The sequence below is a fragment of the Abrus precatorius genome, unplaced genomic scaffold (genome assembly GCF_003935025.1).
Source record: "Abrus precatorius isolate BTA unplaced genomic scaffold, Abrus_2018 Scaffold2, whole genome shotgun sequence".
NCBI lineage: Eukaryota > Viridiplantae > Streptophyta > Magnoliopsida > Fabales > Fabaceae > Abrus > Abrus precatorius.
Window position 1 is genome coordinate 20,423,619 of NW_020874362.1, and position 23,992 is coordinate 20,447,610.

Genomic DNA, 23,992 nt, shown 5'->3' on the forward strand with positions numbered 1-23,992 from the left:
TATCCCATTAAACAATGAAGTCGCCTATTTTTCTAACATCTACAAGTAATTCAGATGAAACTACAGAAAAACATTATCTTAATCATAAATCTAACACTGGAAACTAGATAATACATCTATAGTAAGATAAAAATAATGTTACTCTCCAAATACAATAAACATAATTATGTCATGGTGTTTAGCAAGACACAAAATGACACACTAGTAACCATAAAGCAGTTACTATACCCAATCCTTACAAACACATCCAAACTAGAAAAGATTACCCAAGGGGTGTACTCCTCCTCAGGATCTATTTCAGCCTCCTCATCAGAAAAAGGCTCAACATTAAGGGATTAATCTGCAGAACAAGCACTAATGCATGATTGGGTCAAACGTCCATAGGTCTTCCTTTGAGGATAGAACTTGCATGAGCTCTAATTTCTGGTCTTTAGAATTAAGCAAACTTAGAATCCAACCCAGAATTAAGCAAATTGAGCTTCGAAACCCTTGTTAAGAAAAGAACCTAGATTGATTAAGCAACAATCCTCGTTCAATTCCTAATTTAGTTCTCAAGAAATTAGGGAAATGAAATTCGTAAGAAGGAAATTCATATTAACAGTTAAATCAAGATTTCAAAAACCATTATGAACTGGCTAAGAATTAATATCCAAAAACTAGCCTTCCATATAGATGGGGTTCAACATTGCAAGTAATAAATGTTTAGTAAAATCAAAAAATCAAAGTGAAGAGATGAGGAAAGAAATAAGAACCTTAAAAATAAGCTCTTGGCAGCCACCTAGAGCTCTGACCTAATCCTATGAAAGTGTAAAAATGAAAAGTACAAAATGGCAAAAAAGGTCCCTATCGATTAATTGAGGAGCTATTTATAGTAAAGTTAACGTTTTCCTAGCGTAATCACTTTGAATAGTGGAAGTGATTATGCCTAGCTCCCATTGCACTACTTTCTCTTTGGAGTAATCACTTTCAGTGTTGAAAGTGATTATGCATAGGGCACGTAATTACTTTGGCTGTTGAGAGTAAACACGCATAGCTTCATCAGCAAAATAGGCTTGCGCGTAATCACTATGAATGGTGAAAGTGATTACGTGCAACCTCGCTTCTCTGAAATGGCTCTGGAGTGTTCACTATCAATGTTAGGAGTGATTACTTCCACTTAGCCTTTGGAGGGAGCTTGCTGAAGTAGTTACTTTGGGTGTTGAAAGTGATTACTTCCTCTTAATTTTCTCTTAAAAGCTCAAATCTCATGAATTATTGTCCAAATTTTTTTGCATAATTACTAATTAGCAAAATTGCAAGAAAAAATTATAAAACTCATGTTAATTGAACTAAATTAAAAAAATTAAAATTAATAACAGAATTGACATTTTTATATTATTTATATTTTTTAACTTTATTTTTCTTAAAATTAATAACAGAATTGATATTTTTATATTATTTATATTTTTTAACTTTATTTTTCTATTAAAAAGATAAGTAAAATATTAATAAAATGTGGATTCATCGTTTAGCTGAATAGCATTTACGGATTCTATGACTGTTTATGTCTCTAGCATGATTGACTACTTGATCAAATATGGAGAAAAGTGGAATAAATGGCCGATACTACTGGAAGGATTCCTCTTTGGATAATAGGTACTCTGCTCAGCAACAGTCGGACAAGTGGGGAATGTTGGGGTAAACCAGAAAAGTTTGGGTAGAGCCGGATCTAAATGTTGGCTAGGTAAGCATCATATAGTAAGAGGAGTAATTATGAACCCTGTAGACCATCTCCATGGGAGTGGTGAAGGGAGGGCCCAAATTGGGAGAAAAAAACCCGCAACTCCTTGGAGTTATCCTGCACTTGGAAGAAGAAGTAGAAAAAGGAATAAATATAGTGAGAATTTAAATCAAACCCATGTTTGAATTGAAATTGAGATACTGATGCAAGTTCTTCCCTTCTGAATCAGGTAGATTCATATCTGAAAGAAATTGACAATAAGTTCTTTTAAAATTGACTATTTGTCCCTCTTTTAGTATTGTTTATCTGAGGTTCATTACATTACCGTACATTTTCGTAGTTTAGAATCTCACATTTTTTTTTTATTTTCCTTATTTTCCTCTTTCGATTTTTCTCACCTTTTTAGACGGTATAAGACTAATTATTTTAATATCATATACTCTAAATTATCTCGATCATCTTTTTCATTTTTAATTATTGAAATTCCAATCTCATTATTATTACTTATCCTAAGTGTTTCTTGATCACTTCTCTCTAATTTAATGATTTAGGTTCTATTTCTTTAGAATTACACCTTTTAGGTCCCTCTCAGTTACCTCTTGTCATTCAATGAAAATAGATTTAATATTATTGGCATTTTAACTTTCTTTCCATTTCTCGGTTCCTCCTCCATTTCCAAGGATAACAATTACCAAAACATATAAACTTGCCAACCTTTTGCTAAATATTTTTGAAGATAAAACCAAGAACATTTGAAATACACAAGGAAAAATCAAGGCACTTTTGTGAATCTAATCCACACAAGAAGAATGTACATGCAAGTAGGTTATCTCAATGTTACACAAAGGTCACTTTAAGTTGTAGTTCCAAAGTCATTAATTTTATTTACTTGGTAGAATTTGATAATAAAAGGTTGTCGTTCTGCATAATGGCTATGATCTGGGATTTGTTTAAAGCTCTGCATATCCACCCATGGATAATAATAATCAAGAGTTCCAAGGCTAATAGGGCCTCTGTCTTGTGTGGCTAGTTTTGGCAATTATGGAAGCGAAGTTTCAGAATTCTCACCATTTAGTAATGAAAATTCCTAATTAGGTGTAAGTCTTTAGGTAGTGCAGAATTTTGAAATCAAAGTCGTTAATTGTCATTAGTTAGGCTATTCAATGCCATAAATAATTAAAGGTTATGATCTAACTCAATTGGATGAGGATACCGAGATGGTGCAGGTTTTTCTATTAGCTACATGAAGGGTTTCCTTTCTCCAAGTAATAACTATATCACCAATGGAAACATGTAAGTGGATGGTCAAGATCTCTGAAGCATTGACACTGCTGTTCGCTGGAGTGTCTAGGTGTCGGACACAACTCTAACACTGACACTGGTGTGACAAGGCTCCGACACGCATCCACAGGTGTCCAAAAATTTAAAATAGTTTTTGCGGCTCCGACACGGCTGCAATACGGCTCGACATGGGAGACATAGCTCCAACACCAAAAAAAAAAGTTATAACTTAGAAGGTTAAAAAACCTTTCATCTGCCCTGAAAACTCCCTCCTTTCTTCCTTCCTCCGCACGTTTCGTTTGTGTTTTGCAGTGTTGAGTTTTCTCTACACATTCATTTACTTGTTGTTCACCCTTTTTTGGTCACTGCTCGTCGTTCTCCGGCAACGTTCATCTTTGTCATTTTTACTGGTTTGCTTATGTGCTCTGCTCATCTTTGTTTTCTGTTTTCTTATGTTATCCATCTTTGTTTCATTTTCTGTTTTCTTTTTCTTTTTCTCTTTCTGTTCCAGTTTCTATTTTTATTTTTGTTTCATCTCTACACATGTACGTTTCATTTATTTCGAAGTTTGTTGAACATTTGCTCTTATTTTTGTTTCTATTCCGTCTCTACATGTACATTTCATTTGTTTCACTCTGTTGAACGTTTGCTCTGTTCATCTTTGTTTTGCACGTTTATTTGCTCTATTTATCTTTGTTTCATCTTTACTTTGCACATTGTTTTGCACATTGTTTCTCTACACGTTTTATATTTGTTTCGTTGTTAAAGAACGTTTGTTTTATTCATCTCGCTTTTTTGTTTTTGTATTATTGTCCTCTATTTCATTTAAAAATAAATAAATAAAAATTAAATTAATTGTCTCTAATTCAATACGTGTTATATATATATATTAAATTTATACCATAAATTCTTTTATATATATATAAAAGAATTTATGGTATAAATTTAACCATAGTTGAAAATTATTTATCTTAATAAACTATATTAATAACTTTACCGAAGTAAGCTAAAAAAAGCATTTAATAGTTATAATTAATGGCTCGTATCTTCCAAAAATGATTGGTTATCGAGCCATGATATTTGAGTTTTTGATTGGGCGTGAAAGTATAGAGAAAACACCCAAAACTATACCATCATGATGGACCCCTAAGCACCCCCCCAACTTTTACATTATTTGTTGTTGAACCTTCAGTATTTATCTTAAAACCAGGATAAGAATGAGTAAAGTATTCATGCACTAGTTGTGAATTTCCTCCGAACTGGTTTCCTCCAAACATTAGTAATAAATTGACAATCTCGAAGCAAGTGATTAATATATGTTTCATGAGCCATGTGCCTGTGAACACGTTGTTGGTCAGTTAAAAGTGCGTTTTGCATAACCAACCAGAGGAAAATACACTCTCTTGAGGCCCCTTAGAATATTCATTAACAAAGCTTTTAACATAAATGCAGTTCTAACATGATTCTCCAAATCATTCATGTTTGCAGTGAATTTGTCTTAGAAAACATGTTAAAAAATACATGAGAAGTAAATCTAAAACAAATGTTACAATTAGTAACGTTAAAATAAACATGAATCCATGTGAAGCTATCGATTTGCGTATTGGCGGTGGTGCCCAAGTGGCCAATTATGAAGAGCAAAATTGGAGAATAATGATGTTTCCTGCGAAGGTATGCTTAACAAGTCTAAAACAATTCACTTTAGGGGGTAAATGGATATCCTTAAAGACATAACACAGACCATTTACCGGAGCAGATCACAGAAATAGCATGGAAAAAATCAAAACTCAGTAGAAATTATTGTCCTTCAAAAACCCAGCACCACCAGCTCTTCATTGGTAAACTCCTCTCAGAACAATTCACATTATTTTAAACAACCAGCCCCTTTCCTCCAATTTAAATGAGAAAAGAAAAAGAAACATCCAGAGAAAGTAAGGGGAAGGTTCAAGGTTGCCTTGATGCTTAAGTTCAACATGGATTCAAATAGGGAAAAGACTACTAGTTACTTAACTAGCCATAGGATGGTTAGAAATATATTCAATGGCAAGATGACAAGAGTCAATTTTATCAGCTTCCTTGTCTGGGATCTCTAGCTTGAACTCCTCTTCTAGTGCCATTACAATTTCCACATTGTCCAAGCTATCCAATCCCAAATCCTTCTGGAAATGGACATCTGGAGTCACCTGAGGAGTGGAAGAAACCAATAAACACAAGAAAACGGTATCTGCCATGCTTACAATTTACAAGAAAGCAGTGTCACCAAATATGCAAAATAGAATAATAAGCATCGCAATCAAATTAAAGAAATAAAGTGCAAGAGCTAAACAAAGGATTGAAAAAATAGAAAAGGTTTTCAAAAGCAAAAGAAATATAATCTCTTTGATTATTTGCATATTTAAAAGATATTCTGAAAACAATTTTGGAAGCTTCTGAATGAAAATTAGTTTCTATGGGCGAAGAATACAAACAAACATAGATAGTTTGCACTCTCTATTCTACCCTTAGTGGCACACTAACATCCTTCAGATCAACTTAATATGCATTGCACATGCTGTATCCAGGGTCATTGCTTCATAGGCAGGGAGAATGCAGACCCTTGAACTTATGCAGTGTCTCTACCCTTTTTGTTTCTCTATCTCTCATTGCTGAGTGTATCTACACCTTCTTCCTGCACTGATATCCATCCAATATCAGTAGCAAAAGATGTTCTTCAGACTTTAAAACAAAATAGTATTATAGATCTGAGACCTTAACCAAGATCTACAATGTTTAAATAATTAGATTCTCTTGATATTATTCACAAGACCATAACACTTCCTTGAATGTTATCATGTCTTTTTTGGTAAATTTTATGATGGTCTTAAATCATTCATGGTGGCAGATGCACAAATGATACTGCTGTTGCCCACTCACAATTTGGGTCATGTTTATTTTTATATAAATGAATCCCTTGGGACTTTTTCCAGTTTCTATATATGCTAAAGAAATCTATCTAGCTAGCTCTGAAGTTTCCGAATTTGGGGGAAAATAGTCTAGCTTGTAGCTGTGAAAAAAAATTTGTCGAAGGAAACTTTATATCCAAGTTTGGGAATGGAATACATTCTATATATTTTGGTTTAACTTATTATAAATATGATGAAACCTTTTATTACGAACAAGTATTATATTTGTATTAGTGTTGTTTCATAAAACTTTTTTGTGTTCACTTTGGACATAATACCCATATTACAGACTAAACCACTGAACTCTCCATTTAATATTGAAAATTAAGTACTGCTAATTTGTAAGGCCTTGTAATAAGCGTAACTAGGGACTAGGGAGTTAGATGTATTTAACATTGGGGTTTTACAAAAAGGTTATTGTTAGAATATGAAAATGTCATATCTTAGATTATGCTTCAGGATTAGTTTCCCCATTATTTCTTGTTCTTAGGATTGGTTACTGTATTTCCTTATCTCAAGAATTGTTTCCAATCTAGTTAAGATTATGATTAATATAACAAGGGTTAGTAGGTTTTAAGATCATATTATCTATTTTACTACATCACATCATATCAAGTCAATATCAATCCCATAATATTTACTCAGAACTTTTTCCTCCCCCCATCCCTAAAATCCTATAATTTCAATAGTTATAACCCCCCCAACCCTGGGGAGTTGGCTTTCTCTTAGTGGGGTAATGGGTATAGCAAAAAAGTAAAGGTTATAATGTTTAAGGATTCTAGCTCCCAATTTCTTCACCTACTCATTTCAAGCATTTCTTCACTTTTGGGGAGCACCCCCCTTTCCGAAAATAGATAAATAATAAAAAGGAAAAAGGGAGAAACTACAGAGAAAACTTCAAACAACAAACTCGCTATCAACAACCTTATCTGTATCAGCCTCCTCTCTCTGCAACACAAAAGAGCTTGAAGTTCGAAGTTCAGACCCACGTGGAAAGGAGGGACAAGGTCATGGAAGGCCATTCTGAACCCAGTAAAGAAATCATCTTCAATTTTGAAAAAGATTAATCAAGAAAATGGTATTGTTTGAACCCAATGTGTCTGGGAAACAGGTTACAGTTCCATAACTACTGTTCTGAATATAACTAATTTGTTTACTTTTGAGGGAAAGAGTTACCAAGTACAAGGATAAAAACAATCCTTAACAAAAAAGAAAGGATAAAAACAAGCCAAGATGAAAGATAAAAGAATTGAAAAGTGCATCAATCAAGGGGGATTGTCTTCAAGTCCTTCATTTCTTTGCATATTAAACACAAAAATGCCTTCATAAAAATGAAAGCCTTTCACATTTAGCTCAGGAATGAAGAGATTCAAAATATCTTATTCAATTAGTCAGAAATCATGCTTTATTGAATGAGAGGAATCTGATTATCTGAATGCCTTCCAAGTCAATACTTTGACATAAAAATTACAGTAATATAAATCCAAATACACTACCATGGACCACATATGAATAAATTTATTTTCTTTTAATGCAACATGTGACACTCAAAACATTAGACCCAAGGATCCATCTGAACACTTCACACTTTCATACACAAGGTAACATAGCCTTTTTATCCAAACATTATGCAGTTTTTAGTCAACATATCAGTACATCACACATGCACTTAAGTTGGAACTGATTTGAGACCGATAAGACATGAAATGAAGTGAATAGAGATCATACATATAACTCAGATAACATGCAGATTACACAGAATGACAATGGATTACAGATACCACACAACTAAAGCCAGACTGAGAGCATCAAGATCAGAAAAATGGAAAAGAATAAACCATCCTCATGTTGTAATACAGAACCAATGGAATGCAGCAAAATATTCATGCATTTACACTAATTTCAGATTGATCCGAGACCACAAACACCACAGAAGTGAATGAAGAAGTATTCCTTATAATGCAGAAACATGTATGTAGCAGAATGCAGTAAAATATCACATGCATTGCATCATAATCCAACACAGAACCGACACTTCTACAGATTCAAAATCAGCAAAACAGAGAAGCCCTTTCTTCCAATTTTGTGCAGATTTAAGCAAGACACTAATACCTCATTTTTCTCCCTAATTCAGAACAGGACCAAGACCAAACAAACATGCAATGAAGCAACAGAGAGTAATTCCCTTTTTACTAGTATACAGGTTTCCCAACACAATCATACTTCACATATTTTCTCAAAATCAGAGTTAGGCCGAGGGCATTGAGGTCATTAAATGGAAGAAAATAAACTCTTGTCATGCAGTGACATATGTTCAGTAAGGTACAGCAAAATATCCCTACATACATACCATTTTTGGACTGGTCCGAGACCATTAACATCACAACATGACAAAAAGGCAGTTTCTCTTCATGCAGAATCACAAAATCAGCACGTCATAGTTAAATATCTCCACACATACTTTATCTTAGTGGTTAACCCGAGGCTAGCATGCAATATAAGACTTCATCCCGACACACTACCATGCAGCAGATTCTAAAATATCCTAAGCAAACAATGGAGTCCCCCCTTACCTTATTACGTGTTATGCGAAAGGAAAAGGAGAAGGTGAGAATGTGAGATGGACAGATGCAGCGGTTTCCTCCCAAGTCTCCTCTTGCAGGCTCAAAGTGCTCTCAGTTACTCAGTGGTGTAGTGATCTCCCTATTCGCCTCTCGGTTCTTAGGAGCAGAGTGGAAGAAAATTCAAGAGAATGTGCAGCGAAACAATGGAATGAGATTTGACGCCCTTAGATTTCAGAAACAGTGCTGCATGATAGTGGAAGGAGTGGTGCAGTCCTTGATTGCTATGAGTCAATGGGAAGAAAATTTAAGGGAGGGTGCAGCTGGGTGTTCAATCAACTTGTGGTGATTTAGAGCTCAAGGGTGACATGCATAGCCATGAAAAGGTGGTGTAAGCTCTCGGTTGCTCTAAAGCAGCTTGCAAGATGGTATTTAGATGGAGTTTCTCTTTGGAGTTTTGTCTTAGGTTTCTCATGCAAGTGAATCAAGGAACAAAGCAAACCTTCCTTTTGGTGCCCAATTCAAGAACAGGTTTCTTTCTGGTGGTTTAAGTACGATTAGACCTTAGGATTTGCATGAAGTTTTATTGGGTAAAAAGGAGGTGATGAGACAACTTGGTGGCTGGACACTTTCCAAGGTCACTAAGTCTTTGGCCTTGCACGGCCTAAATTTACAATTAGGACACTTTCCTAATTGGCCATTTTAAACTCGAGGCAATAGGTGCAGCTGGGCAGAGTATTTGCACGTGAAAGCTTCCAAAATTTTGGGCCAAAGGCTTTGGAAAATTTGCTGTGCGGCTGAATTGGTATGTTGGGAAAAATAAGATATGCAGGTCGGCTACATTATGTACAAGACACATGGAAAGCTCCTAAAATTTGATCCAAAATTCTTAGGATTCTCAGTATGGCTGGACAGCAAAAGTCAAGTATTATTCAAGTTTAATGGGGCGTCTATTAGGAACAAAATGCTGGGAAATTGGGCGTTAGCTTTGTATGGCATGGGCTGCAAAAATTCAAGGATCATTCAAAGGGAATTATAGGTGGGCTGGACAGCAAAAACTTCGTAAATTTGGGCCTTGTATATGTGAAAATTAAATGGGTAATGAGTGAGCAAATTATAATGCAACATAGATGCCAGTCTTGATTTCCAACTCGATTAAAAGTAAGTAGCAGAATTTTAGTTCAAAGGCTACAAGGTCACCATACCTCTAATATAATGTCCAATGAATAGGATAAGTGGCATGGTTTTGCATGTGAGGTGAAAGAATTCTTTGAGTGGTTACAAATGCGTGACAAGAGATTCCCAGATCAAAGGTACAACAATTTTGTCATCAAGAATCTAGTGTATCACTCTTGGTTCACCCAATTCGCGAATAAGGTAAAACAGTCTACTAAATCAATCACAATTGGCAATGGAAAGAAGAAAGAGAAAAAGAGGAAAAAACAATTTCTCCACAAAATAAGTATTTAAATATTCGTTACAAATGAGCATAAAAAAATTTAAACTCATAAAATTAGGGGTGTTACACAACAAAGAGAACAACCTCCCCACTTATCAAGGTAAGACTGCAGACATCTAAGTTATCATTCAGCTAAATTTTCACAAACTTTGAGGAAATCATTTGGTTAAATCAACATAATAACAAGCTGAGATACGCATTTGTCATTTTCCACATTAACTAACAAAACAAAGTATAAACACAACCCAGATCAGACAGAAGACCCTTTTGTCCAAATCAACAGAACATCCACTTCACATTTTTCACAGTAATTAAGATTACAAACATCTAGTTATTGAGCTAAATTTCCAAACTTTGGGAAAACCCTTTTGACCAAATCAACAGAAAAACAATTTGGGATACCCACTTCTGATTTTTCACAATGCTATCCAATTGGCTGTTGACGCAATTTTTCAAATTTGAGGGCAAGCCATTGGTACAAATCAGTAAATTAATGATCAGAATACCCATTTCTCATTTTATATTTTTACACTAATCAAGACAAGAAACCATTAAAAAAAATTGAATGAAGGGTCAGAAAAAGAGAGAGGGAGAGAGAGAGAGACCTTGGAGGGATCGACCTTGGGAAAATCTTTGACAACAGCAACGACTCTCTCGATGACCACTTCTTTGGTGAGATGATCATCACCGTGTGAGGACATGAAGCGTAGGAAAGTCAGAGAACTACACCATGGTTGCAATTTGGGAGCCCCTTGGATTGGCACACGAACATGGTGAAGTATGGCTGCTCTCAGTGCCATCTCTCTGTCTTTGCAAAATGAGTGTGTCAATAACTCTGTATTTAGTAGTAAAACAATGAGACCAGTGCTTAGTTATTAACATATTTTGCTTAATTTTTTATCTCATTTAAGTTTATTTTACGTAGTTTTTTTCATGAAGATCATTGCATTATACATTAGAAATATTTTTTTACATTATAGACATTCTTAAATTTAAAAAAATATTTATAAAGTAAAAATAATATTCATTTTATTTTATTTTTTAGATAAAAATAAATCAGACAGATGAAATTTTGAAATTGAGATACAAATTATGTAAATTAAGATAATTCATTTCTATTAATACTAAGTGTTGTAAAATTTTAAAAAAATTAAATTTGGATTAAAAAAATAATAATATTTAAAATTATAACAAAATTTATAATTATTACAAATAATTAATTTAAATATAAAATTAACTATTACAAATAAATTTTTTACTGTAATTGTAGTATTAAAAAATAATTGCGTTAGACAATCTAAACAAAATAAATTATTTTAATTTTTTTGGCTAATATATTCAAATATAAAATGTATTTTAAGTAATTACTTACAACAACAATTAATTATATTTAATTATTTATTTAAATAATCTATAGATTTTTATATTTAAATATACACTTGACAAAATATATAACTCTTAAATTTGAATTAAATTTTAAACTCAAAACAAGGATATTATTCTTAATTTCTAAAATGCTTTTTATTAGTTTATCAATAGCATTTAGCAATTTATTATCCATTCCTAAGTGGGAAAAGGCCTTCGGGAGGGATAAATGCAGAAAAGTAAGATAAGAGAAGATTTTGGATGTCCAAGAGAAGAGTGAAGAAGCATCAAGTAAAGGATTAGGGTCAAGTTGGAATTTAGGGTGAAATTTGACTCAACAAATTTGAGGAGATGGAGGGAGCTATAAAGTTGGTATTGAAGAGTTGATAAAATTGATGATAAGAGGTTGGAGAGGGAAAGGAACCGATTAGGCCAGTTAGGGTAATAAATTGATTAAAATGTGTAAATGAGATGCTAGAGACGACAACAATAAAGGAACCCAAGGATCTTAGCCAATCAATGCCTAGAACCACATCAACACCAACTATTGGTAATAGATAGAAGGGAATAGCAAATTGATGGCTTTGTAGAGATAAGGAAACATCCTCGTATTTTCCTTTATAAAAAATACGATCTTCATTGTCCACTATAATTGAAAATGGAGGAGTAGGCGCAGTAGTCAATTGCAAATATGTAGTTATCCTTGGTTGAAGGATGTTATGAGAGCTACCAAAATCTATAAGAACTAATAGAGGGAGTCCTTGAATGTACCCTTTAAAACGCTGGGTTTGTGGAGTGCGTAACTGTTTGAATTTTTATTTTACTTTGACAAGCGCACCAAGTTTTTGATGTATAAGGTGAGTAATGGATTGTCATATCTACAAGGATTGCAAGATACTTATGCAATCTCTAATATCCTAATTAAAATAACAAATTTATAAGTATTCACAAACTTACAACTGAGTTTGAATTGATTTTTTGGTTGGTTGAGTTCATTAAAAGTAACTAGCAAAATATAATAAAAGTGAATTAAACTAATATGATTTGATTAGGGATTGAATTTTGTTACTTACAATTTGATAGAGATACTAACTAGCAAGTGTACTAGGTAGTTGTAGCAAGTAATAAAATTTAGAATTCAATATGAGCCCCAAATATCGTCCACAAGGATCTTATTTCAATTAACACTTCACAATTTAACAATTAGTTGAATAAAACAATTCATTTGAGATGTTTGTAACATGTAAAAGTAAGAAATAAAAACAATAAAAAGTAATAAACTTGCTGTAAAAACAGAGTACGAATTTTGTATTAAGAATGCTATATGAAAAATAGTTAGGAATCACTTTACCAGATTTTCAATTACAATGTAATCATGTTTTGAACTCTTGAGAATGTTAATTGATTGATAATCAATTTCACTTCTTTAACCAAAGGACAATTCTTTTCCTCATTGATCTTAATACCTAATTAAATCTCCCTAATCTCTTAGGTGAAATTTAATGAAATACTACATTAAGTTCTAGAAATTATAGGATTACTAGATCATGATACTTATTCTTAAGATCTCAATAACCTAGGCATATGATTCAGATCTGAGAAATAAACTCAATTTCTATTTATGAAAATTCCTCTAAATTCAATTGAATGAAGGATTAATTCACAACTGCATTAAGAACAGAATCATATACTCAATTCAATTAAAATCTCAAGATCCAATCCACAATTACATCACAACATCAAATCTGGATCCATAGATCCCTAACCAAAAAGGTTTAAAACAACATTACAATGAAAGAAGAAGAAGTAAGAGAAGAAGAAGACAAGAAGCAGAAGAACATCTTTCAAGACCCAATCTTCATACTGATTCCTCTAGCAATGAAGCTTAAAAGTCGCTCCTCATCTCTCTCTCTAACTTCCCTTGGAAGTTAAAATAGTTACAAGGTGAAAAATAACAAAAATGAACAAAAGTCTCATTTTCTGAACCTCGAACTTCTATTTATAATTTTTTTCTTGCCTTTTTCCTTTCTACACATTAATCTCTGAGAATTCTAGCATCAAAGGTCTTCTAGAAGCTTCTAAAACTGAATTAGGAACTCAAATCGTCTAAAGTTGACACTTGGAAGTGGTATTTAAAATTTTATTACTTTTGCGTAGACACTTTAAGTGGTTGAAGTGTCTACGCGCAAGTGTTCTACATGGGAAGATCCTCATGCGTAGCTACTCTCAGCACTTGAAGTGGCTACGCGCTCAATTGCATAGCCACTCTAAACACTTGAAGTAGCTACGCGCACTATGTAATTCTGAATTAGCCTTGGGCGTAGCTTGTAACACCTTAATTTTAATTTTGATAAATCATAATTTCACAAATTCGGAATAAAAATAAATTTCATTTCAAATAAGGTTCTCAATCGTTGGTTTCATCAAATATTTCGAAATAAGGAAAGGGGTTACAATTTTTATCAAGTCACTACTACAAGATCCATTCAAATACATTAGTTTCAAATTAAAATCCTAAGTCCTATAGCAGTTCCATCCATCCCTTCACTGAGTCCGGTGCTGATCGTCTTGATTACCTGAAAAATAAATGTAAGGATGAGTACTCTACACTACCCAAAAACACGCAATCAACGTAAAGTCTCACCTCCAGAGCATTTCCAATACATTAAACAAACACAGTTATAGGCAGCAATTCACATCCATAAGTATAAAATACAAATCTACGCATACGCACACCAGCCACACTCACTATAACACTATGATCACAGATTTACACCATGAATGGTCGCCGGTTACCCCTGCCTCACAGATACCACGTGAGCAGTTACGGGTCGCTCAGCAAAGGTAATGGTCAGAGGTCTAGTCAAGAAGAAAGTGTGTGGCCCGTGGTGCACCTGTTCCACAGTCGGTGTCACCATCACTGCCTCTTTCCCGAGGTATTTCTACCATCCTCAATCTTTCACACCCTTAGTATATTGCTGAACCATTCATAGCACATTACAACGGCGCTAATACGCCCCAGTCACACACATTCAGTACACGGCACATAGCCCACAATTAATAGCACATAGCCCGCATTTCATAGTTGTACGGCACAAGGCCTATATTTCATTTTCATAACACACGGCACATAGCCTATACTCAATCATATTACACGGCCCTTGGGCCCACATTTCACAATATTCATTCACAATGCTCAGCATACAGGCCCTCATCCTATCATACAACATCTAGTAAATAAATCACCTATCACGGCACATAGCTCACATCGTAATTCACAGCAATTTCCTACCCTCTATTAGGCCATATCACAATATTCCACAAAATACAGCAAATCACACATAAAAGAGTAGGGTAGAGTCCCCCCCTTACCTTGGATTAAAGACCCACACTCGGATTCGACCACGGACGTGCTCCTTACACAGATTTTGGCCTAAAACACATGAAAGAATTCCATGAGAACCCAAGGAAACCCAAAAACAGAGAAAAGGGAATGAGAAACAGAACCCTAAGCATTAAAACTCACCTCCAAGCGTTTCCCACATGGATTCAACCTTCAATCAAGCTCCCGAACGGCTTTGGAGGCAATTTAATCTGTGGAATAGGGTTTGGAAGTGAGAGAATCGAATGGATTTCAAAAGGAGAGGGAGAAATAACCCGCTCTGAACCCTAACCCCCTTTAAATCCTTTTTTGGTTGCGACACTCTCGCTACAGCGAGATATTCTTGCAGCAGCGAGGTCGCCTCGCTGCAACGACACGCCCTCTCGCTACAACAAAAAACCAGAGAAAACTGCACTCTGGTTTCTGCAGAATCTTGCTACAACGAAACCCTCTCGCTACAGCAAAACTGCACCCAGAAATGCGCCCCAAACTGCCGCTCTGTCGCCACAGCGAGACGTCTCTCGCTACAGCAAGAAGGCGACAATTTACCCTTTTCCTCCTAGGGTCCTCTCGCTACAACGAGAATCCCCTCGCTGCAGTGAGAACAACCCAGTACCATGTCCTACACTTAGGCACTTAGCCCATTCAGCCCTATCTAGTCATGCATACACACAATACACACATCTATACACTTAATACACATAGACATCATTACCAAGTAAATCAACACACGTATATAGGTATACATATTTAGATTTATATATAAATAACAATAATCAATATTTACAAAATTCGGGGCATTACATAGCTACTTTGAACACTTGAAGTGACTAAGCTCTTGATCTTCATAAATTTTCTTCTTCAAAGTGTTCACTCTATGTACTCAGAGTGATTACGCCCTACACATAATACTTGATTCTTCATCTTTTAAACTCAATTCCTCTACTTTCTTCACTTCAATTTTCAACTCAAATTCTCAGCTCAAGTTTCTGCACAAGGATTAAGTCATTTTAAGTCAAATTGTTCAGAATTAGACTAAAAATCTAAAAATCAAAACTATTTATACAATTATGAATATTAATGCAATTTTTATGATATTTTCAAGTTTATTTACTATTTAACTCTTTGTTTACTAACAAAAACTAGGCTAAAAATATAGTAAAATGTGGATTTATCAAATTTCATCAATCATTCTCCTCGTACTTTGGCAATTACATACATTGAATATGTTCCATAGTTATATATGCACTCTCTTTATATTATTTTGTTTTAATTCCTCGCGCCCAAGTTTTCAAGAATAATTTTCTGAATGATAATTCTTTATCTATTCAATAAATACTCTAGCATTACAATTAAGAGCTATTTAGTATACAACACATTGAAATCTATTCCTACATTTCCAACACATTGGGAGTTTCATTCAAACAGGGTTTCAAGATAGTTTTTCAACTTAACCCCAATTCTCAAATCATGAATCATTCTCTATAAGGTAGAATTAAGTATTAGTAACAGAATGAAATAATCATAACTTATGGAAATGAACAAACATATTAAAAACACCAAAGTTTTCAAATTATGAAGATTATATCAAATCACAATAAAGGTTTAGCTACCCATGACGTGCATTACAATAAGGAAAAGAAAGGAAAAAGGGTTAGAAATTGGTTCCCAATGATCTTCACCGCTCTCCCAAGCCTCATTCGTAGTTCTACACTTCTAAAATTAGGTCATCAAATGCGGGCTCTTCCCTTTTCTTAAGTTGAATCTTCTTTCCAAATGGGGAAATAAGTGAATTCTTGCTTAGGCAAGCATTCTCACTCAAGCGAGAAGACATATCACTCAAGCCACATGTCTCACTCAGGCTGGCAAGGGATTCTCACTCAAGCGAGACAATTTTGTCTTAATCGAGAATCAAACAAAGAGTTAAGTTTGCAACAGGGCTTCACGCTTAGGCAAAGGTCATTAAGCAGAGAGTCAGGTCTGCAACATGCATTCTTGCTCAAGCAAGGAACTTCTCGCTTGAGCGAGAGCTAATCAATCTAGGTGACTTCAGCCTCTTTTCCCTTCAATCCTCATCAAACTTTTGCCCTAAGAAAATTCACACAAGAAAATGGATCAAATATTTCTTCTTCCTAAATAAAATAACAATAAATACTAAATTTAAATGGCTTCAAATTGAAAGGATGTTAAATTTAAATTGCTTGAAATTAAAAGGAAATTAAATTACAAACTATATGAAAGGAATTAAATAAGTGTCAAATATGCATTGCAAATTATTAAAAATTGACACTTATCATTAGCCTAGTGAGAGCTTGTGGAGTGACTTGAAAATAGACACAATCAAAGTCAAGTAATAATTCAGAATCCACCTTCTCTTCTGGTTGAGGGGGTTGATCCTCCTTCTCATCTACCATGAGTAATAGAAATTTCTTTTGAGCACAACGATGATCTGCTATTAACTTCTCATCACAATTAAAACATAGGCCTTGTGTGTGCCTCTTGTGCATTTAGGCTTGTGTGAGATGTTAAATAGGTAGGGGAGCATTGGAAAGTGGAGTGGGTGGTGAGGGAGTTGAAATTTGGTGCTAGCTTTTGGATAAGTGCTAGATAAACAGCTAAATTTTTTATTTAGAATCTTTAATTTTGGCTTCCACTAATTTAGCAAGGCCAATTGCATAAGAAATTGAATAGGGCTATAAAACTGCAATCTCACATCAAATTTCTTGATTTAAACCCAAAACTAAGCAATTTAGGATCATATATAAGGTTAACTCATAAATGTGATTGCAAAGACATTCAAAAGCCACTTGATAATCAACAATAGAACCAAACTGCCTCAATTTAAATAATTTTTCCTAAAGGCTTTCATAAGCTGAAGGACCAAAATGAACTTCTAAGGCTCGAGTAAAAGAAAACCAATTGTGAAGCTAATGATTATAGTAGATCCATTGAAACTAGCTTAATGCATCCCTTTGCATATAAAAAGCAATTAAAGGCAAACGTTGTTCCAACAAAATTTGATAAAATTGAAAAAACTAATTTGCTTGAAACAACCAACCAAGTGGATATTTACTGTAAAAAATACTAAGCTATAACTTAGGTAGTTGATAATATTTTGATTGCTGGGGTAGGGTGCATTTGATAGGGAGAGTGTAATGGAGGGATGTGAATGGTAAGTGGTGGTATGAGAAAATTTGGGGAAAATAGGGGATCAAGAGGGTTAGGGGTGTGGAAATGAGGGGTGAAATGGTGGAATAAATGGGAGTGGATGAAGGTGGTATAGATAAGGGAACATATGGAATAACTAAGGAAATGGAAGGATTAAGTGGTGGGTTTGTAAGTGTGTTGAAAATAGAGATAGAGTGAATAATGGAAGGAGAATTTATCTTTGAAGGAGATGGAGTATGAAGCATACAATTCATGAGGTTGGCCATGATGGTGATGAGAGATTCATGTCTTGCATCCATAGTATTTTGATGGTTGTCTAGCCTGGTAGCTAGATGTTGTAGCTACTTAGTAATTGTAGCAATGGTTGGAGTTGGAGTAGTACAGTTATAGAAGAGGTGGGAGGGTGGTGTTCACAATGAAAGTACTAAATGTTAAGATAAGATTTTAATCTTTTTGTAGTAATGGAAGTTATGGTTATCTACTAAGAAAAACTAAAAGAGATTAGGGTTCTACCAAAATAACTCTAATATTTACTGGATAGTTTCTTTTCTCCTCTTTCATTATAAAGAAAGGATATATTAATAAACTCGGGTTAAGGGGTCTACAAGATGACACTCCTTTTAATTGAAATAAAAAATATTTTTAAAATAAAAAAGCATCCAAACAATAAGATTTTCATTCAATGACTAAGTCAAATAACATGAATTTTTTGGTGTGTGTTTGAGTTCGTAACACAAAACATGCTCTAGTTGCTCTAATTGCTACTTTTGAACCTCTAAGTTGACAATATTCAATTTAACCATATTTAATAAATACTTTTTTTAAGTACCCTTTTTTTTCTAGCTTAAAATTCTTATGTAGAACTTTTACTAGTTGTAGATTTTAGTCATACTCTAGTCTCACATAACTTAGTGAGATAAAATAGTTGAGACTATTGTTTTCTTATTTTATAAATGAAAAGATTTTTAGTTTCTTTAAATTGTTTAGAAGACTATGCTCTTTAAATTCTAAAATTTTATTAAATGACTTTTGTGAATTATTTAAATTATATAACTTTTAGATGATGAACGGAAATGTTGATGTAGTACTCATTTACAATTTTCTTTCTTTTATCTATTTTTATTTATTTATTTAGTCTTAAAACTTTTCTATCCTTTCATATCCAATCACAAATTGATAAGAAATGTTATAGCTTCCCTATTAATATCATAACTATTGTCTATGAAGCCCATCTCTTAATAAGGTAAAGTGGTAAACATATCATTAGATGATAATAATAAAAAAAATTTCCGGAAATGGTTTGGAATTTCAAGTATTAATTAGAAAATCAATATTGAATATTGTTTGTACATGCATCATAAATTATTATAGTTTTTTGAATTCTCTTTAATTTTTTTATTAACAGTAAAGATGTCTTTTATTTTTTTTTAAATAAATTATTCGTTAATTCATTTTAAATTAGTTGAATTTTTTCAATTTAGGATATGTTTGAATAAGTAGCATAATTAAATATTAATTCAATAATGTTTTTTAAATATAAAGATTTATGATATAAATTTAATCACAGTGAAAATTATTTATCTTTATAAACTATATCAATAACTTTGTCGAAGTAAGTTAAAAATATAATTTATCTTCATAAAATATAAATTTTTTTCCTAAGCTCTTTGAAATTCACTTTTTGTAAAGCCATCGGTATCGAAATTGAGTTATCAAATATTTATTTGTTGGTATTATCATAAGCTTTTTAAGAATTTATGAAATCTAATTTGCAGGAAATAGATATTTCTTAACAGCATATAATGTCTAATCTTAATTTTATTTCCTCAATGTTCTATCTGCTTATTCTTGCGAACTTTTATTTGCAATAGCCCAATTTACTATAAAGTATGAACCACATTCAACTCATCATGGGACCATAGGCTATACGACATCCTTGTATTGTATGTGTCGATGAAGAGCTGGATTTGGCCATAACACATCACATTAATTGGTCCTTAACAGATATAGGTGAATAATAAATATGTAATTACATGAAAGTTTGGGTTAGGATCAATCTATTGTCCGATACTAAAAAAGTTAGGTTCAATCTTGATTGTGCCTTTGACAAAAAATAAAATTTTCAGTGTAATACAATACAGATCTTGACATCGTATTGCTATATATGTTTTTTCTTTAATGTTTAAGTCTCCATCGTCGGTTCATAAACATTTTATACATAACTTAGTTTTATAATTTTGACATACCCTCTTTAAATATTTAAACCAAATAAGCTATTTTAAAAGTTATATGATGTTATTAAATTTAATGCATTGGTAAAATTCTATAAATTTAATAAAAACTTACTATTTGTCGATTTCTTCCACGTGTCCTTGATGAGATATTAAAAAAGTTGATAACTAAAATTTGAGTTTTATCATATGCTTATATGTAAAAATTTAAACCATAAAATCATTTATAAACCTAGTTAAAAGCCACTTAGCTACGGTATTGCTAAAAATTAATCGTTCATACACTTCTTTAAATTATATAATTATTTCTCTGTGTCTACACCACCTCAATCATTCTTTTGATGAGAATGACGGCTTAATATTAAAACCAAGTAACAATTGCATAAAAAAAAAAATAACAATTTATCTTTTATTATTATCAATTAAGCAGTAAAAACTTTATTATTAAAGCAACTTTTATGAATTAAAATTGTAAGATAAAGAGATATCATTTAAATTTTAGAAATAATAAAATTTAATTTATCTCACTGCAAGCAAGAAAAAGAGTAAAAATTCCAACTTGGAGTAACTCGCCAAATATGAGATTTGTATTGTTCTTCTACTTGATTAAAACCTGGTGGGATTCAATTGTGGCCATCAATGAGGAACAAGTGAATTTTCTGAATTTCACATCAAGAGCTACTATTAACGCAACAAAACAAAAATATGAAAGCAGCGTTGTCGTAACCTCTCATCTTCGCACGCCGTACACGATCTTGCTGTCCCATACAAAACAATAGCAAAGGAATAGATAGCTCAATACAATGCAATTGACGGGTGTATCTTAGAGCAAAAGTTTACATGTTATTTTGTAGCTACTGTTAGCCAGTGTTGTTCATTAATTAGAATGAATTTTGTTTTTCCTTATGCATCTACTACTTTTTTTTTATTTTAAAATTATATAATCTTCTTTCTTAAAAAATTATATCTAAATTTAAATCACAAGCAATATTAAAATACTTAAAACAATGCACTTAAGTGGAGAACTGTTCGAGATTAAAATCTCTTATCTTAAAACCTTCCCTACCCATAACAATCGTCATGTAGCATCATAGCATATCTGTGCCATTCAGACAATTTCCTCTCTGCATGGTGTAATAATATCATGAAAGAGATACCTATTTCAGGAGAACACATAAACCTTATTATGAGCAAAACAATTTTTGTATTGTTAAAATGTATTATTTTGTAACATTTAAGATATATTTTCAAAATAAAAACAATAATATAAAATAACGAGTTTCAATTTAAATTTACGTTTAAATAATCAGAAGTAAACGTTTATTTCATCGCTGCATTATATATGCACGTTTACAGTTTCATTCCAGACACAGGCTTAGTAGTTCTATACAGTTAAAATCGGAGACACATAATGTCTTTGAGCACAAACCTACAATTCGCCGAAAGCGCTGTCTGCAAATCGTGGACACCAACGTCACCGCCAGAAAACAGCATTCTCCCCATCCGAGTGGCGTCGTTGACCACAAGATTCTTGACGGTGGACCACTTCCACCCTCCTCGAGCACCACCACCAACAACCTCACACACAATCATGTTCTCCACCTGCATAGGGTTCTGAACATAAACAAAATCCCCAATCCAATTCACCACAATGGACCCCACCACCCCAAAGCAACCATCCTCACCCATTAGTTTCAGCATCATCTCCTTCGGCATTTCCCCCACCTCCTCACACCACAACCCTACTTCACTTTCCCCCTTCACTTCCCACAACTTCACCCCCTTCACGTTCTCCGCGTCCCCTATCAACCCAAGAACCATTAAACGACGCTGTATAGTTCCCGTCACGCAGCCCACCACGCTCTCGTGGGGACGCAGGTTGTATGGCCCCTGCCACGTCGTCGTGTTGCAATCAAACGAGCACGTCATACCGGAGCTTTTCTCCGTCACGTACATCTTCTCCCCAGCGACGGCGACCGAGAGCCACGTCGACGCCGTTGAGTCTTTCAGTATTGCTGGCATCGACGGGCACATAACCCACGCGCGGGACTCCGTGTCGTACATTTCCACCGCCAGGGGATCGTCCTCGAAGTCACACACGCCTCCCGCTACAACGATGGAGGTTCCCACGCGCGCTACGACTGGGTCGGTGCGCCACACGCGCGGAGCATGTGCGTGGTGCCATGTCAGGTGGAGGGGGTCGAGGGAGAAGGTGAACTCGGTGGGGGAGAGGGTGTAGACAAGGGAGGAATGCGACGCGCGGAGAGGAGAGGAGTGGTGGGTATGCGGCGCGTGAATCTGAAGCCACGCGCGAGAGCGTGGGTCGTACGCGAAGGTGTTGGTGACGTGCAGGGCACGGTTGCTCTGGATGTGCACCGTGAGCCACGGCTCGACGGGGTTGACGTGGCGGAGGGATGAGGACACGGCACGCTTCCAGGCATTTGACACGTGACGAGCTGGTACCAAGTGTATGAGTGGCACGTGCGAGAATATGGCTTCTAAGATGTCTCCATGGATAGGAGCTTCCCTTTTGTCTTCTTGGAAGTGGGTGTTTATTGGCATCTCAAATGCTTTGTAATTTGTTTGAGTGGGTTTGTTCTGTGAAGAGCTCTGGAGCAGAATGGGCAGTGACAATGCGTTGTGAGGCGATTATGTAAAAAGGTTGAAAAATTGAACTGAAAACGAAAGATTGCGTCGTTTCCAATACGCGCATGACATTTGGTGGACGGAAATGACATGTCATCTGTATATATAATAAATGCCTATTTACAATTTTGAAAAGGATTTAGTGAGATAATTAAGTTATTTATTTTTCTTTAAAACATCTATCTCTTATTGGACATAACATGGTTAAGCTTTTTCTTAAATATTTAATACACCTGTGACTTTAAATTTCTTTTACTAATTCACGTTTTGGTAGTCAAAATTATTTATTTTATAATAATATTAAACATTATTTTAAATTATTTTATTTTCTATACTTATAAAATTTATTAATTATTAAATATTTTTTATATTTTTCAAATAATATCTAAATTTATAAATAAAAATAAAATAAAATTCTTAATGAATAAATTAATTTAAATATTTGAAAATTTTTAAAAATTAAATATGAAGATTTAAAATTAAAAGGGAAATCAAAATCCAAATTTAAAAATTAAAAAAAATATGAACAATTAAAATTAAAAATATTAAAATTACATATTCTAAAAATTTAAGAGTTTAAATGTGGGTAATCAAAAAATAATAATAATCACACGTTTAAAGAATTAAAAGAACTAATTGATCGATCACAATTATAAAGACTAAAATCACACGTGTTAAAGTATTCCAATAAAAATACAATTGAACTTAAAAATAATAATGTATGTAAAAATATAAATAAAAAATATATAAAAACACATCTATAAAGTAAGTATTATTATTTATCAAAAAGGGAAGTATATTTTTTTAAAAAAATAAGAATAAAGCTAAATAAACTAAAAGATTCATGTATTTCAACTTTTACTTTTTTAATCAATAATCAATTTTATTAATCTTAATTTTTAAAATTAGTAATTTAATGAATAATATTTATTTAATTGAAAATAAAATATTAACTGAATGACAATATAAATATTTTTACACTTTTTATATATTTTAACAAAAGCTTCCATATTATACATGTTTTGTATAAATTTTTCCTTATTTTTACACACAATTTTTAAAAAAATTGTTGCAAATATTATATTTAAATTAGGGCACGCGCGGTTGAATAAATAAGTTAAACAGCTTTTTTTAAAACATAAAATATTTTTATATTTCATAATTATAAAAATATTCAATACATAATTTTTTATAATAATTTAAATTATTTAATAAAATATGTTTAATGTTTCTTAAC

At 33.4% G+C, this 23,992-nt stretch overlaps 2 protein-coding genes across 2 annotated transcripts; both read right to left on the bottom strand.

Annotated features, from left to right (window-relative positions):
- Nucleotides 1–4,771: 4,771 nt before the first annotated feature.
- LOC113858818 (acyl carrier protein 1, mitochondrial-like) lies at nt 4,772–10,814 on the bottom strand. The gene is made up of 2 exons (XM_027491580.1): nt 10,569–10,814; nt 4,772–5,184 (listed from the first exon to the last, which is right to left on the bottom strand). The coding sequence occupies exons 1-2, from the start codon at nt 10,761–10,763 to the stop codon at nt 5,008–5,010; spliced, it is 372 nt and encodes a 123-aa protein (XP_027347381.1). The 5' UTR covers nt 10,764–10,814; the 3' UTR covers nt 4,772–5,007.
- A 10,219-nt stretch (nt 10,815–21,033) lies between these two features.
- Nucleotides 21,034–22,878, bottom strand: LOC113858978 (F-box/kelch-repeat protein At1g23390-like). The gene has a single exon (XM_027491789.1). The coding sequence runs from the start codon at nt 22,669–22,671 to the stop codon at nt 21,502–21,504; it is 1,170 nt and encodes a 389-aa protein (XP_027347590.1). The 5' UTR covers nt 22,672–22,878; the 3' UTR covers nt 21,034–21,501.
- Between the last annotated feature and the right edge of the window lie 1,114 nt (nt 22,879–23,992).